The sequence below is a fragment of the Ochotona princeps genome, chromosome 7 (assembly GCF_030435755.1).
Source record: "Ochotona princeps isolate mOchPri1 chromosome 7, mOchPri1.hap1, whole genome shotgun sequence".
Lineage (NCBI taxonomy): Eukaryota > Metazoa > Chordata > Mammalia > Lagomorpha > Ochotonidae > Ochotona > Ochotona princeps.
Window position 1 is genome coordinate 61,176,904 of NC_080838.1, and position 17,147 is coordinate 61,194,050.

Below are 17,147 nucleotides of genomic sequence, written 5' to 3' on the forward strand. Positions count from 1 at the left end.
AATCAGCACTTCCGTTTCCGCCTTCCTACTGATCCTCAATAGATTTTGACTGACTACTAAATAACTCCATCTGAAGGTCCCCTGGGTCTTCTCTACACACCAGATCCACCATCACCTGCTCACTTGTTCAAGGGGAGAGATTTAGATGTTATTGAGGCCTCCATGATCTCGTCACACTCATCTGCTTTTCCTCACACTCAAACATCAACTTTTTTTTTTTTTAAAGATTTGTCTTGACCTGCAGGACATGACGCTCAAACCCTGAGGGTGGACTGGGAATGCCGAGCTGCTAGCCCCCGGGCTGCTAGCCCAAGAAACATACGGACACACGTACTTGGTGAAAAAGAAGGCCTCTCTCTTTATTTTACTTCTCATATATATATACCTTCTTCTCTAGGGGAGGAGGGAAAGAGGAAGGGTTTCCTGGAACTAATTATCTTCATTGAACCAGGGAAGGAACTAATTATCTATTGAAACAGGAAGAACTAAATCACCTATATTGAAACAGGGGAGGAACTAATTATTTGAACAGGAACAAGGGCGGAGGTTCTGTTCCGCTTGTTTTACACAGGATGTTCTGGCCGAATACCCTGCTTGCTGTGGCAATGCAACAGGCTGTCAGGCATGTCAAATCTAAGGCCCATAAGTCTGTGGCTCCTAACATTTATTTATTTTTATTGGAAAGTCAAATGTACAGAGAGGAGAGGCAAAGAGAAAGATCTTCCATATGCTGATTCCCTCCTCCAGTGGCCAAAAAAGCCAAAGCTGAATCAATTTGTAGCTAGGAGCTTCTTCAGGTCTCCCACGTGGATGCAGGGTCCCAAGGCTTTGGGCCGGCCTCGACTGCTTTCCCAGGCCTCAGGGAGGGAGCTGGATGGGAAGCAGAGCCACCGGGGTTAGAACCAGCGTCCATATGGGATCCTGACGCATGCAAGACAAGGGCTTAGCCACTGGGTTACCGTGCCATGCCCCAGACACCAACTTCCATTACCAAAACACCACCCAAATCCTCCAATAAGTGACCCATTTTATATTTTACGTATTTTCAGTACCACAGACAATGTCTGATACCAGGTACTGGCCTGGTCCAGCCCCAGCCATTTAACCATTTATAGAGTGAACCAGCCAGTGGAGGATATCCATCTCTTCTTTCTGTCTCTTTCATATAAAATGACTTTTTAATTTTTATTTTTGAAATGTTTTCATAGTTGATCAGAGTGAGATGGGTCAAAGATCAGGGGAAGGTATGTGAGACCATTGTTACACATTTTCTTATTCTTCTTCTTGTATTTGGGGGAGGGAGGGATACAAGTGGAGAAACCACACCCAGCCTCTCAATCGCTGCAGCAACCGGAGATGTGGAGCATGTTCTAAGGGCTCCGTTCAGGTGGTTTTGATAGTTCTGAGATACTGTTGATATCACCACTCCAAAGATGAGGAAATCCTTCCAAGGTCAATTGGCTGACATAATCCACCTCAGCCTCCATTCACCTAGAAATTTGCTGTCAAGCTTCACTGGGGGTAGTTGATCAATTTATTCTGCCTCCTTCCTCTGCAAGCCAAAGGATGCTGCGACCCAGCCCAGCCCTGCCCACCACACACTTGCCCCTCACTTGCACCAGGGGAAGCTGCAGCCCAGTCACAGTGATTCCCTGTAACCCTGACTGGGCCAGCCCCCAGCTCTGGTTCCTGTGCCTACCAGCATATTCAGTGATATGCTCTGATCTGCCCCACATCTCATTCAGATCTCATATATATTATTAGGCATTAAAGCCTAACCCAACCCAACCAACTCCACCTTACAGTCCACACTCATACCAGCAGGTGCCACCGCCTATCCAGCTAGGCCCACCCCCATGCTCGCTAGCAGGAGTTGCAGCCCATTAGAGGTGCCCACAACCTCCCCCACTGCACCCACTCCCTACCCAGATCTTGCACTCTCCAAATGGCTCTACAGTCTAGCTTGATAGGACTTGCCCCAGTCTCAGCACGTGCCAGATAATGCTGCAGCAAAACTCAACCCAGCTACACTTACTCCGGCTCATGCCTGTACCGGTGGATACAACCTGATAGCCCAGCTTGGCTCTCTTCCTAACCCAGTTCACATGTGGCCCCAGGTGTTGCAACTCCCTGCCCAGCCTGGTCTGCTCCCAGTCCCAGCTCTCATGCTCACCAGCAGAAGCAGTGACCCAGCAGGAGAGTCACTACTTCTCGCCTATTGGGCTCACACTACCACTCCCTGCTGCCCCCATCCCCAGAATCGTGTGTGCTGGTGGGTGCTGTGGCCCAGTCTGGCATAGCCCTTCTCACCTTGGCATTTGCTGATGGGTGCTGCCGCTCAATCCAGCACAGTCAGCCCCAGTCCCATCCCTAATGTGAACTGGCTGGTGCTGCAGCCTGTCCCGCACCCCATCCTGGTTCTCAGATCTGCAAATGGGTATTATGAACTGGCCCAGCCTGGCCCACCCCCAGACCCAAGCCACAAATACTGTATCCTGGCCTGGGCTGGGCTACTCCTTGCTTTGGTTTTTGCACTCACCTGCAGGGACTGTACCCTAACAAAGGCGTTCCCCAAGCTCCCCTACCAGGTCTCCTCCCAGTGGCAGATCTTAGCACACCAGTGGGTCCTTGGCTCAGGCTTACTTATCCACCTCCTGTCATGGCAGGAACAGAGGCCTTGCCCAACTGGCCCACAGCCAATCTGGTTCTTACTGTTGAGTGTTACAGCCCAGCCTTGCCTAGTCCATGCCCTGGCACAGCTCTCACATGGCCCAGTGGGAGCCAAAACCTTGCCAAGCCCATTCTATACCCACTCTGGCTTTCATGAGCACCAGTGGGTGCTGGAGCCTAGCCCAATCTGACACCCTCCAGACCCCGTCCACACTCATACTGAGGGACACCACAGCTATGTCCAACCCAGACCACCGCCCCCATTCTGGCTCTCATGTGCACCAGTGGAAACCACAACCTACCCAGGGTGTCCCCTTAGCTCCCCAACCAGGCCCATTCCCAGCCCCAGACCTTGGGCATGCCAGTGGTTGCTCTGACTCAGCTCAGCATAGCCCATTCCTCATCTTGACCTTTGCCACTGGATGCTGGGACCTGGCCTGACCTGCCCCCTCCCCCAACCCCAGTCCCAACCCTTGCTGGTGAGTGCTGCAGCCTGACCCTGCCCAGTCAGCTCCCAACCCTGACTCATGCAAACTAGTACATTTGATAGCCTAACTCAACATGCCATTGAAAGAAAATCAGACCATCCTGAAGCAAATGATGTTATTGTGCAACCTATGAGTCAGTGAGGAAATTAATAAGAGAAACAAAAACTTTTTTCTTGAATGAATGAAAATAAAAACAAAAATATCAACCCCCCCCGAAACATAGCAAAAATAGTATTGAAACAGTATTGAATAGCATTGAAACGTAATTTTGCTGGATGAGAGCGCCTCCTTGTGGACTTTTGTACTTTGTGCAACTCGAAGAACTAAAGTTACAGTTATGTGGTTCTGGGAATCCAAATGCCTAGAGAACAGGCATGACCTACCTTCAGAATTCTAGCCCTTGGTGTAAATCAGTGCCTGCAGAATGGAAGGAGAAAGTATCAATACATTAATTTAAAAACAAAGTACTGGAGTCTGGGTAGTGTTCGGTTGTGGGACTGGGGCGAAAGGAGCCTTCTGCAATGTGGTGACTGCAGACGGGGGGTGGTATCTGAGCCAGGCCAGACCCAATGCTGGGGACTAAGGTCATGGTTACTGCTGCCATATGGCAAACAAGTCCTCGGCTTTGGGTGGCCAGCATGCTAAGTGGCACCAGGCCCTGCCTGCTGGCTGCCAGGCGGTGAGCTCTAGGGTTTTTAAGGTATGTAATTGTTGGCTAGGGACATCCTTGTATAAGACCAATGTGAGTGTAGGTGAGGGATGAATCCTGCATGACTCCCAGAGACGGAGTCACGGAACTTGCTGGCAAGTGAGTGCACTGAGACCTGGTGGTTTGGAGGGGAGAGCCCGTAAGATCTATTTGGGCCAGACTGATTCACCAGCCTACATAGGAGTCCTGAGATGGGGTCTTAGCATAGAGTATCTCTGACTGCCACATGAAAGGTATGGCTGGAGACCTGTATGGCGGGGTCATGACACTAACCAACATGTAAGATAACCAGGTCTTGGGGTAGATTCTGAGGGCGATAAGTGGGCCCAACCCTTTGGAAATACAAGTCCCGCTGGTTAGTTCAAAAGTTGGGGTGGTGATGGGCTGAGCTAGGTGTGACCATGGAACCTGCCATCACTCAAGGGTAAAGGAACCAACAACAGTCTGGTCAGGTCAACGCAGCAGCACCCGAATGTGCCTCCTAAAACAGGATGTGAAGTGGACCAGGCTGCAACACTCACCAGCTCAAAAAAGGCCAAAATGCAAGGGCAGACTATGCCGGGCACTGGCCTAACACCCACTGACATGTGTGAGATCTGGGTCTGGGAGTGGGTCAAGTAGGGGAACTTGGGAAACTCCCCTAGTGAGTCACAACTCACTGATGCTCACATGGTCCAGGTCTGGGGATCGGGCAAGCTAGGCAGAGTAGCTCCAATGGCTGGCTAATGTGTACGCTGGTTAAGGAAGGGGGCAGATCGGGCAGGGGCGAACAAACCTTAGTTCACCAGCAAAAACAGAAATCAGGCTGGAGCACAGGCAATGCTGAGCTAGGCTCTTACACCTACTGGTCTGCATGAGCCAGGGATGCTAGGCCACAGCATCCAATGGCAAAGGCTGAGACAGGTGAGGAGCTATGCCAAGCTGGGTCAGAGCAACCACTGGCACGCACGTGATCTATGGCTGGGAACAGGCCTGGTTGGGGAGCTAAGAGGACACCCTGGCTGGGTTGAGGTTCCCACTGGTGAGTGCGGGGGCCTGAGTGGGGGCTGCGTTCTCGTCTGGATATGGCTGCAGTCTCGCTTGGTGCAAGTGTGGACTGAGGCTGGGCGCACCAAACTGGGCTAGACTCCAGCACCAACTGGTACTCATGAAAACCAGGGTAGGTGTAGGATGGACTAGGCTAGGTCTCTGCCCCTACAGAAGTACGTGTGAGCTGTGTCTGGGTATGGATGAGCCTTGGCTGGGCTGTAACATCCAACAGTAAGAATTGGAATGGATTAAAATTAAAAAAAAAAAGAAGAAGAAGAACTGGAATGGATTGAAGGCCAGTGAGGAAAGGCCACTGTTACCGCCAGGACAGGAGGTGGACTAAGCAGGGCTGGCCCATGGACCCACCAGTATGCACAAGATCTGACACTGGGAGAGGTTCTGATGGAGCTTGGGAAATGTCTGTCAGGACACAGCCCCTGCAGGTGAGCGCAAGAACCAAGACAGTGAGCAGCCCAGACCAGACCAGGGAAAGGTATCCACAAGCATACATTTGGCATAGACCGGGGGCAGACCAGGCTGAACCAGTTCACATCACACACTGGCGAATAGGAGCACCAGAACAGAGTGTGGGAGGCCAGGTTTGGTTGTAACACATACTAGTACACATTACAGCTGAGATGAGGGACCTGCTGGGCTGGGCTAGGCTGTAACCCCCACCAGCGTCAGCGGAAATTGGAAGGGCGGGGGGCAGGCCGCGCCGGGGAGGTGGGCCATGCTAGAGTAGCCCTCAGCACCCAACCAGCATACATGAGAACCGGGGAGCGGGGGGAGGCAAAGTAGCTAGGGGGAATGTGGAGGGCTCCCCTGCTGGATCACCACTCCCACTGTAGAGTGGTAGTTGGAATAGCGGCAGACCAGACCAGGCAGGGCTACACCTGTGGGCCTCATGTGAGCTAGATCAGGGAAAAGCAAGGCTGGGTTGATTGTTCCTACTGGTGCAAGCATAAATCAGAGTGGGTGAGGGTTGGTTGGACTTTGCCGCAGCATCAGCTGGCACAGGCTGGCACTGGGGGCTAATTCTGTCAAGTTAAACTGCAGAATCACCTGGAGAGTGCATGATTTGGGAGTGGCCCACCAGGGAAATAGTGAACACCTCCCTCTTGAGTTACCAAGGTTACCACTCCCACTGGTGAGCATGAAAATCAGGACTGCGGCACGGGTGGCTAGAAAGAATGGCACCCGCAAGCATGTGTGTGGGCTGGAAAGTAGGGCTGATCAGGTTGAACTAGGCTTCAATGCCCATTGACATGTGTAAGAGTTAAATAGGATGTGGGACAGACTGGACTAGTCTGCTGTGCATAGTGGCAAGCACAGGAACCATGGTAAGGGACAGGCCTGGTGGGAGTTCTTGGGAGTCGCCCCAACTAGGCTGCAGCTGGTTTGTGTGAGGGCTGAGTGTGAGGTGGGCAGAATCAGCCTTGAGTGCAATACCTATTGTTTCGTGTGGAAGACAGAGCTGGAAACAGAACTGACCCAGCAATTGCAACCACCAGCATATGCATAAGCTGACTGGGGCGACAGACTGTGCTGGACCCTGTACTGGCATGCACACACAAGAATCAGGTCTGGGATCACCTCAAACAAAGTTTCTTTGAGGAGCCCTCCAACTGAACTGCTGATCTCAACTCCAATCATGAAGAGTTGCAGGTTCCACAGTCTGACCATGGAGTGCATGTGTCAAAGCTGAGCCTCCTCAGTGGCTCAGACAGAGCAGTGGACAGCATATCCAGGTGCACATGGAGGATATGGCAGTCCATCGGAGCCTGCAGAGGATACCTGGTACCACAACAGAGGACAGAACAAATCGATCACATACCCCAGCCAAGTGTTGGAAGTGAAAATCTGGGCAGACAGAGACTCTAAGGTGGACTATGTCAGCCAGTGGATTCTGAATACATTTCATCGTGCTTGGCATGGTGAGATTGGAAGCAATTCAGATTTGTTGAACTATCCAAATCACTTGATCAATGCCCGCAGAGCATGCCCCATGTCAGGGACCCTGAGATGGGTGGGAGTTTGGATGGGGCTTCTCCCTTTATCTCCCTCCTTACCCCAGATAAACACAAAAAATGTGGAAACAATGGTTTTACCCACTTTCCTGTAACCCTTGACCCCTGTGCCCTAATCAACTATGCAAAGATTATCAAAATAAAATAATAAACTAAAAAAAGTACTACTTTTATTTGGCTCATCTCTTGATTTATTAGAATAATCACATTTGGAGAGGCACAAAGCACTTTGAATTTTACATGACTACAAAGTTATCACAAAGCCCAAACTTTCTAGCCACAGGTATTTCACCCACTCCATTAAAAAAAAAAAAAAAAACCTTCAAAACATCCGTTTTTAATGCACAGAGACCCTGAATACATGGAAACTATGTTGTTTTCAATGCTTGTACGTTCTGCTCTAACACCATCTGGAAAGGGAATCCAGCATAAAAGGGGTTGAAATGTCTAAGGTTGCGATGCAAATGCTTTGGAGAGAGAATGAAATGGCCCTGCGTGAGGAGGAACGTGTAGTGTGCAATGCAGACGCTCTGCGGAGTCACTGGGCCATCTGCGCCTCCATGGCCTGCGCTGTCCACTCCGGGGCTGTCTGGCTGATCTTCTCCAAGAGGTTATTCACCTGGAAACACAGGGACTGGATCTGTTTGTCCCAGGTTGGCAGGGCTTCCCGGGCTAAAGAAAAAAGAAAATAATGCACAAAATTGACACTGTTTCTTTGTATTCCTAAGAATATGAGCTAAAAGCAAAATACAGCAGTTGCATTTTTTCAAATTACAGTTTATTATGAAACCCTTGGCTAAAAAAGCTAAGTTAATTTTTTAAAGATCATTTCATTTCATGAAAGACAGGCATACAGAGAGAAGGAGAGACAGAGAAAGATTTTCCATCTGCTGGCCTACTTCCCAAGCAGCCGCAACAGCCGGAGCTGAGCTTATCTGCAGCCAGGAGCCAGGAGCTTCTCCATGGTCTCCCACGTGGGTTGAGGGCCTTGCAACCTCTATTCTGGAAGGGAAGTGGAGAAGCCGGGACAGAGCGGCACCCTTGGATGCAAGGCAAGGATTCAGCTACTAGGCCATCGTGCCAGGCCCAAAGCTAAGCTAACTTAAGGACTCAAAAAACTGAAAAAACAATATGACACAAAGCCTAAAAACATACACACACTGGGATATGTGTTTTTATTATTAATAGAAAGAACTAATCAGCCAACTTCAACCACCACAACAAAAAGACAGCCTCATGGTCCTTTGCACCAACACTGATGCATCAGCCTTTGCCACCCACTTGGCAAGACCAGTTACATATTCAAGGTTGTCTCTACTTGACTCTCAAGGATAAATCTAACAGTTAATCATAGAAGAATAAAAACAGAATACATCTTGGACCCATTATTTTTTTTTCTCTATGCCAGTAATATGTGATTAGAGAAGAAAAACTAGGGGAACGGTTGTGGTATGGCACATAAAGCTACCTCCTGCAACAATGGCATCCCATATGGGCACCAGTTTGTGTCTGGCTGCTCCACTTCTCATTCAGTTTCCTACTAATATTCCTGGGAAAAACAACAGAAGACTGCCCAACCACCTGGAAAGTGCAAGATCCAGGGCTAGGAATGGGTCTAGTAGGGAAATTGTGGGCACCTCTCTAATGGACTACAGCTCCCACCCATGAACATGGAAACAGGGCTGGGGCAGACCTGGCTGGACAAGCAGTGGTACGCACTGGCATGAATGTGGGGTGGACAGTGGGGTTGGTCAGACTGAGCTAGGCTCCAACATCACTGATATATACGAGAGCCGAATGGGATGCAGGATGAACTGTACCATCATGACAGGAAACAGGGCTGAAGTGTGCCTGCTGGGGGTCAATGAGGGCCGCCCCAAACTAGACTGGAGTTCTCTGCTTATGTGTTTGAAGGCCAAGTGTGTGGTGGGCAGGGATTGGCTGGGCCATGGCACCCACTGGTTTGTGTATAAAATTAGGCTGGAGACCTAACTGACCAGGTGACAGCAACCACTAGTGTGTGTATAAGCTGATGTGGGTAACAGAGCTGGACCTTGCATCGGCTGGCACACAGGAATCAGGTCCGGGGTCACTTCTGGTGAGGTTTCTTTGAAAAAAGAAGACAGCCCAAGTTCTTAGGCCTGTTCCCATGCAGGAGAAGCAGGCAAAGTTCCCTGCTTCAACTGGTAACAGGAGCAGCCATTGCAGCCATCTGCAGAGTGAGCCAGTAATGCTCTTAAGAAATGCTCTTAAGAATGCTCTTAAGAATGCTCTTGAAACTGTCTTGCCCTAACTAAATCTTTCAAAGTAAACAAACAAAAAACAACAAAAAACCCAGGAAAACTCGTCAATTTTCTGAATATATAAAAACACTATTAAAATATCAGTCCTTGCCGCCTAAAATATAAAGAAATTCCAAGGGTCAATGTTGTGACATAGCAATGTAGAACCATGGCCTACACCTGTGGTCTCCCATATGGGCACTGCTTTGAGTGTCAAATGTCCCACTGCTGAACTAGTTGTTAGTGGCTTGGGGAAAGCAGCAGATGATGGCCTAGATACTTGGGACCCTGCCACCCGCAAGAGAAATATGGATGAAGTCCATATTAGTCTGGCTTAGTCTGGCCCAGCCTCGGCCACTGTAGCCATCTGGGGAGTGAACCAGAGTCTGTCTGTCTGTCTGTCTCTCTCTCTCTCTCTCATTCTCACTCTCTTGAAAGAAAGGGAGAGGGAACAAGAGATCTCCATGTGTGACTCACCAGCCCAAATGATTACAACGGCCAGGACTGGGCTGATCCAAAGGTGGGAGGTTTCTTCTGGGTACAGGGCCCAAGAACCTGAGCCATCTTCTGCTGCTTTCCCACACTGTAAGTGGGGAGCTGGATCAGAAGTGAACAGCTGGAACTAGTAATTCCCATATGGAATTAGCCTTAGTATGGTATACCATCATGCTAGCCTCTATAACTCTCAAATAAATACAACTTTTCTTTTTAGAAAAATAAATTCTAAAGAAAATCTCTTTTTATTTTTGTTTTCTAATCAGAACAAAACTACTAAGGCTAGGGACCAGTGCTGTGGAGTAACACATTAAGTCTCTGCTTGTGGTGCTGGAATCCTAAATGGACACTGGTTCGAGTCCAGGCTATTCTACTTCTAATCCAACTCCCTGCTTGTGGACAGTGCAAGATGGCTTAAGTACTTGGCCCCTGCAGTCTCAAAGGAGACACAGAAATCCCTTGTTCCTGGATTTGGATTGGCTCAGCTCTGGATATTTGCAGCCACTGGGGAGTAGTGGAAGATCTTTCTCTCTGTTCCTCTTTCTCTCAGTAAATCTACCTTTCCAATAAAAATAAATCTTTAAAAAAATATGTTTTTCATGAGGGTGATGAGACAGGGATTAGAGAATCAAGTTCAAGGACTGGATAGAGAGATGGAAATTAACTCCAATGTAAAAAGAAGAAATAAAACATATCTTAAATTTAGAAGCTTATTCGTGTGAGGAAGTTAAAAACATTTTACACTGATGGATGATTTTTTTTTTCTGGTGTTGTTAAACAGAAAGTAAGGTTCTCTGCAGAAGGAACAGTCAGAAACTTAAAAAAAATAAAATCTGACATGACACAGTCATCGCCAAAGGAAGGAAACGAGCGGATTACAGGACTATGTCAACGACCCTATCCCACACAGCGCTGAGCACTAGGAGCTGGGACTCCCAGCAGTAGTCGGCCCATGTCTTCCCTTCTCCAGCACTACTCAACAGAGCACGGGTTCACTCAAGGTGAAGTTCGGAGAGTAGCTGGAACAAAGTCAACAGGCAGCTAAGTGTTTGTAGGGTATCCGTAACAAAAGGACCTAAAGGGTTGGCTGACCAGCGGACGTTAAAGAATCAAGAGGGCACAGCTCCAATGCGATCAAGGAAAAGCACTGAAATGGTGTAACTGAGACAGGATGCTAAAGGACCGGGAAAAGGTGGTGGTCAGAGTGAGATGTTTCAAAGTGAAACCTGCAAGTGGGACAGTCCTAGACACAACAAGGTCCAGGGTGTGCAGGTAGCGGGAGTAAGGAGCTGAGAAGACACTGGACCAAGAGAGAGTCAAGAAATCCACTGACCTGCCTGACTTCATGAGTTTAACAAGCTGTTGTGAAGGGGGCAGTAAACCATCCATTGCACATGCCCAGTATGTGGTATGGGATCAATGAATGTTTGCTGAGCAAATGAATGAAATGATGCAACAATCTGAATTTCAAAACTTTCTTAGCACAGAAAATGCAGCATTAACTGATGAATGAACTTAAAAATTATTTCAAACTATTTCTTTTGAAAAAAAATTGTATTCCAGTTATTTTTAAGACTCCGCATCAAAATACTTTACCAATCCATATTTTAATCATAAACATGCAATAATTCACTAACCACTTCATTACAACAGACAAAACCTCTTACTTTCAAAGTGAACTATTCCATCAATCTGATCAATAAATCCATTCATGCGTCCTTCTGTTATCATTTGAGATGCTATTTTTTCTGCCTAAAAAAAAAATTTTTTTTCAGAAATTGTAAGTACTGTATAACAATTATTCACATTTGATAAGAGAATTCACTTTAACTTACAATTGTCTTCATTTGTCATTCATTACAAGAATCCATCTTATAAATACGCCTGTTTCTCAATTTTTGTCCTGGACACAACCTCATTATATGAAGTTAATTGGGACTTGCTGATTTTACTGTGAGACTGTGGATAAGAATCCAGCCCTGGGGCTGGTGTTGTGAAGTCACAGGTGAGACCGCCCTCTGCAGTGCAGCATCCCATATGAAGCGCTAGTTCAGACCCCAGCCGGTGCAGTGAAGATCCAGCTCCTCGGCCTGGGACAGTAATGCATGATGGCCAAAACCAGGGCTGCTCTATCTGCACGGGAGACGGGGATGAAGTTCTTGGCTCTTGCTTTGGTCTGGCCCAGCTCCGGCCATTCAGTGCCCATCTGGGGAGTGATCCAGTGAGCTGAAGATCTCTGTCTCTATCTCCGCATCCCTCAACTCTACTTTTTTTTTTTTTTTTAAAGATTTATTTTTACTTTTATTACAAAGTCAGATATACTGAGAGGTGGAGAGATAGAGAGAAAGTGGAGCTGCCGGGATTAGAACCAGCGACCATATGGGATCAAGGCAAGGACCTTAGCCACTAGGCCACGCTGCCAAGCCCAACTCTACTTTTCAAATCAATAAAATAGGGTTCGGCGCCGTGGCCTGGCGGCTGGGGTCCTCGCTCTAAACACGCTGGGATCCCATGTGGGTGCTGGTTCTAATCCCGGCAGCTCCACTTCCCATCCAGCTCCCTGCTTGAGGCCTGGGAAGGCAGTCAAGAATGGCCCAGGGCCTTGGGACCCTGCACCCGTGTGGGAGACCTGGAGGAAGTTCCTGGCTCCTGGCTCCGGATCAGCACAGCACCAGCTGTTGTGGTCACTTGGGGAGTGAATCATCAGATGGAGGATCTTCCTCTCTGTCTCTCCTCGCCTCTCTGTATATCTGACTTTGTAATAACAATTAATAAATCTTAAAAAAAAATCAATAAATTTTTTTTTTTTTAATCTAGCTCTTTTACCAAGTTTCTGCTCTGTTCAGAATGAAACAATTCTTTTGGATCCATATCTCCAAAAGAAAAACTGTATTAAAAAAAAAAAACCTTGGGCCCGGCAGCGTGGCCTAGTAGCTAAAGTCCTCGCCTTGAACGCCCCAGGATCCCATATGGGCGCTGGTTCTAATCCCGGCAGCTCCACTTCCCATCCAGCTCCCTGCTTGTGGCCTGGGAAAGCAGTCGAGGACGGTCCAATGTATTGGGACCCTGCACCCGTGTGGGAGACCTGAAGGAGGTTCCTGGTCCCAGCATCGGATTGGCGCGCACCAGCCCGTTGTGGCTCACTTGGGGAGTGAATCATCGGACGGAAGATCTTCCTCTCTGTCTCTCCTCCTCTGTGTATATCTGGCTGTAATAAAATAAATAAATCTTTAAAAAAACTTTAGTTTTTCCTATTGTATTTATTTCATGGTCTGCATTATTTCACACTTCAAAGAACTCTTTTAAGTAATATTTTTAAGAAAATATGAAAATGTGACCTGGTCATTCATAAGTTCTAGGCATCTTCACTGTCAATCTTTTCTTTTTTTTTTAACATTTTTTAAAGATTTATTTATTTTTATTGAAAAGTCAGATATACAGAGAGGAGGAGAGACAGAGAAAGATCTTTCATCTGATGATTCACTCCCCAAGTGACCGCAATGGCCGGTGCTGCGCTGATCCAAAGCTGGGAGCCAGGAGTTCTTCCAGGTCTCCCACGCGGGTGCAGGGTCCCAAGGCTTTGGGCCGTTCTCAACTGCTTTCCCAGGCCACAGGCAGGGAGCTGGATGGGAACCAGCGACCTTATGGGATCCCGGCACATTCAAGGCGAGGATTTTAGCCGCTAGGCCACTGCGCCAGGCCCTTCACCGTCAATCATAAACTACTTCTAAATAAACTGTGACTAACATTTATTGTTAAAAATATGTTCACTAAAAATATATCCATTTAATTTCTGTGCCGATCATACCTCAAAGCCTAAAAAGAATCTTTTAATTGTAACTTAAGCTGTAGTCCCCAGAGTGTTCTACCTCTTTTAAGGTGTAGTGGATGTGTACATATAGAAGAACTGTTAGAAGATGTTAAATTAAAATTTCAGTACCAGAAAAATATAGAATGACTACAATGAATTTAAGGTTTGCTAGTTAGGAAAAAGTAAGACTGTTTATACGTAATCCTCAGTTTTCTCTTTGTCTCTTAACTTTCTTTTTACTGATATATATATAAAAAGAAAAAAAAATCCTTAGCATGAGCTCACAGGGCTAAGAGGTAAGACATGTTTAATAAATAACGTTTTTTGTTTACAGAAAGAAAATACCTTAGCTGCAGGGATCTCCAAAAGAGCTCCGAGCTCCTCAAAAGTAATGTTATTGTATAACTTGCTTGCAGACAGTAAATTGTGCTCAATAACAGCTCTGTCCAAGATGCTAGAACCTTCAAAGTACAAATAAAACAGTTTCAAGTTTGAAACTAGTTTTACATGCAACAAGATGCACCTTTTCCTTGAAAATATCTAGGTATGTCATCTCATATTCATGTTTATTCCTGTGACCAAAATCTTAAAAATAAGAATGCTTTACATGATATTAATATCTAATGAAATGAAAATAGCGTATTTACAAGATGAGTGCTTGGCAAGGACCTGCCAGGGGAATGGTCTGACCCCAGAGGTGGGGTTTTGTCTCGGTGGACTGTCTCCTTCACTACCTTCCCTCTTCCTGCCCCCAGCACAGACATTCAGCAGCAGAGTTACCATGCAGCTTCTTCTGGCAGCTTGATCAAGTCCCTCTTCTTCCAGGCACTCCACAAACACCTTACTCTAACCCTGCCTAGCTAGCTCCCTGTTATTGCTCCCAGAGTACAGTGCAAACAGTAGAGTTCCTCAGACCACATGGGGGACCAAGATGAAGCTCTTGATTCCTGGCTTTGGAATGGCCAAGCAGGGCAGCTGCAGCCATTTGGGGAGTGAACCAATAGGTTGAAGATCTTTTTCTCTGTAACTATGCCTTTCAAATAAGACAAACCTTTAAAAAAGAGGTGCTGGAGGGGCTACAATAGTACCATTTTTGCTAGGCATTGCTGTGATTTGCATTTATTATTAGTACTGTGAATCTTAGGACTCAAATCTTTGTAACTTAATCCCTCAAAGATCTCTGGTAACAGTATTTGAAAGGTAGAACCTTTGGATTAAGACCGTGGTGTCTCTGTGGGCAGACTAATCCATCATGAGTCAAGAGTTACCAGGAGGAGTGGCTTTGTTCTAAGTGTAAGCTCAGAAACTCTGACACCAGTTAACCCTGTCAGGTCATGAGATGCCTTCAAACAATGTGTGATGCAACAAGAAGGCCCCCACCAGATGCTGAGCGGCTTTGAGCACCACACTTTTGGACTTCCTTCTTGGCAGAACTGTTTTTCTTATTGGCAACACTTTACACTCAGAAACCCAGGACAGATGATTATGGCAAATTTTGCTCTATCTAAAATATAATTGAACAATTAGAAGCTATAATCTGATGCTTAACATTTAGTAAATTGTACTGTGCTTGAATTTTGAAAAAAGGATATTATATGTATAGTATGTTTTTCCCTTAGTCTCCAAAAAATCCATTCTTTCACAAAGGTTGTCTGATAGAACTATTTTTATGCTGCACATCACTTCAGTGAGCACTTCTTTTTTCATCAGAGAGTGTTACATAGAAAAAAAAACACCAATACATTTCCAATGTGACCTGCTTTCCAATAGTCTGTACCTAAACGTTCGGAACCACCGGTAAGACCTGGGTATTACCATCAGCTGTGGTTGCTTTCTGGTGAGGCATCAGCATAGCAGCAAACTCCTGAAGTTGATTTCCTCTGATGATCCTATCCAGGTACATTTTCTCTAGGATTCCATAAGCAGCAAGTTGCTGGCACCTTTCATCCTTAAAAAGAGTAGCGAGCATTCGAGAACGTTGCTGTCCTAGGGGAAACAAATGAGAACCCAATATTTTCAAAGTTCCTCCAATGGAAAATGATCTATCAGATGGCACGAATTCTGCCTTAGACCGTAGTCCATACATGTTATTCACAGTAATTATGACTTGCTGCCCCGTATAAGTCTGCAAACAGCTGGTGAAAGCCCTGCAAGTACTGCCTGAAGGATTACTGAGGGGCTCTCGAGTAGGTAAACACCCAAAGGCAGGAGCTGCACGTAACAGGAGTCAACAGCGAAGCCCTATGTCTGTCTTTCAAATAAAAATAAATCTTTCAAAAAAAAAAAATAACAAAACAAGGAGGCCTTCGGGTGGCAGTAATACATTGCTTCTTGTTCTGGATGCTTGTTCTGCAGAGGTGTTCATCAAGTTTTGGTATGTGTGCAGAAAAATCACAGAAAAGAGTACATAGTGACACCAAGAAAAACAAAAAGAGCAGTTCACGCGCAACGACAAAATTACTAATCACCATTCTGCAACTTACAGGGCAATGAATGATTCACACAAGTCACACACAAGAGGTGGAAAGCAAGATTCCTACAGAGTATCAAGCAGCACCCCATAAATTATTTACTAAATGCCAAAAGAAAATGTCCCTTTTCCATGGAGTCTATCATAACCAGATGACTAAACTGCACCACTACTGTGCTCACACCTCTGCTGTGATGCGCTCTAAGTACATGGCTTCATTATGAAATATTCACCCCAGAAAATTTTTATTCTGGGGTCAGTGTTGTGGCATGGTGGGTTAAACTTTCACCTGTGCCACCAACATCCTAAACGGACACTAGCTCATGTCCCATCTGTACCAATTATGATCCTGCCTGTTTGCTGTTAATAGTCTGGAAAATGACTCAAACATTTGGATCCCTGCACTCACATGAAGGCCCAGATGAAACTCATGGCTCCTGGCACTGACCATAGCAGCCACTCACTTCCGAAGTAAACCAATAGATGAAAGATCTCTCTATCTTTCCCAATCTTCCCATGTAACTCCGCCACACAAACATTTAGATCTTAAAAAAAAAAAAAAAAAAAAATATCACATTGACTTTACTAGCTGATCCTCCAACCTGCAAGTGCCAGCATCCCATACATATGGGTGCTGGTTCGTGTCCCACCTGCTCCACTTCCCATCCGGCTCCCCACTTGTGGCCTGGGAAAGCAATCAAGGACGGCTCAGTGCCTTGAGACCCTGCACCTGCATGTGGGAGACCTGGAAGAAGCTCCTGGCTCCTGAGTTCAGATTGGTTCAGTTCTGGCCACTGCAGTCATTTGGGGAGTGAATCAGTGGATGGAACATCTTTCTGTATGTTCTTCTCTTGGTAAAATGTGCCTTTCTAATAAAAATAAATAAATCTTCAAAAAAAAAAAAAAAGGAAGGAAGGAAAGAAAGAAAAATTATATCCTGAATCTAATCTAACCTTTGGGTAATTTCCAATTCACCAGAAGTATATGATTAAGAGATAAGCAAACAACATATATCACATAAATTTGGAATGAAGGGTCTTTAACAAAATTTCTTGAAATATCTAAAAAGTGGCACTTTATTTTAAAAGCCAGAAATCTATGCTAGACTCATTCTAAATAGATATTCTAAATGCCATGCAAAACTGGTTCTCCTTGTTCAGCAG

At 46.3% G+C, this 17,147-nt stretch overlaps 1 protein-coding gene across 2 annotated transcripts in view; it reads right to left on the minus strand.

Moving 5' to 3' along the window:
* Positions 1-7,074: 7,074 nt before the first annotated feature.
* COPS4 (COP9 signalosome subunit 4) overlaps positions 7,075-17,147 on the minus strand; it is a 31,365-nt gene continuing 21,292 nt past the window's right edge. The window contains exons 7-10 of one of the 2 annotated variants that reach the window (XM_004590602.4): positions 15,330-15,500; positions 13,860-13,975; positions 11,371-11,455; positions 7,075-7,598 (exon numbers count right to left, since the gene is read on the minus strand). In XM_004590602.4, coding sequence (XP_004590659.1) covers positions 7,465-7,598; positions 11,371-11,455; positions 13,860-13,975; positions 15,330-15,500 — 506 coding nt within the window. In that variant the 3' untranslated portion in view covers positions 7,075-7,464. The remainder of the gene's footprint in view (positions 7,599-11,370; positions 11,456-13,859; positions 13,976-15,329; positions 15,501-17,147) is intronic. The other variant, XM_004590603.3, reaches the window with a different exon arrangement.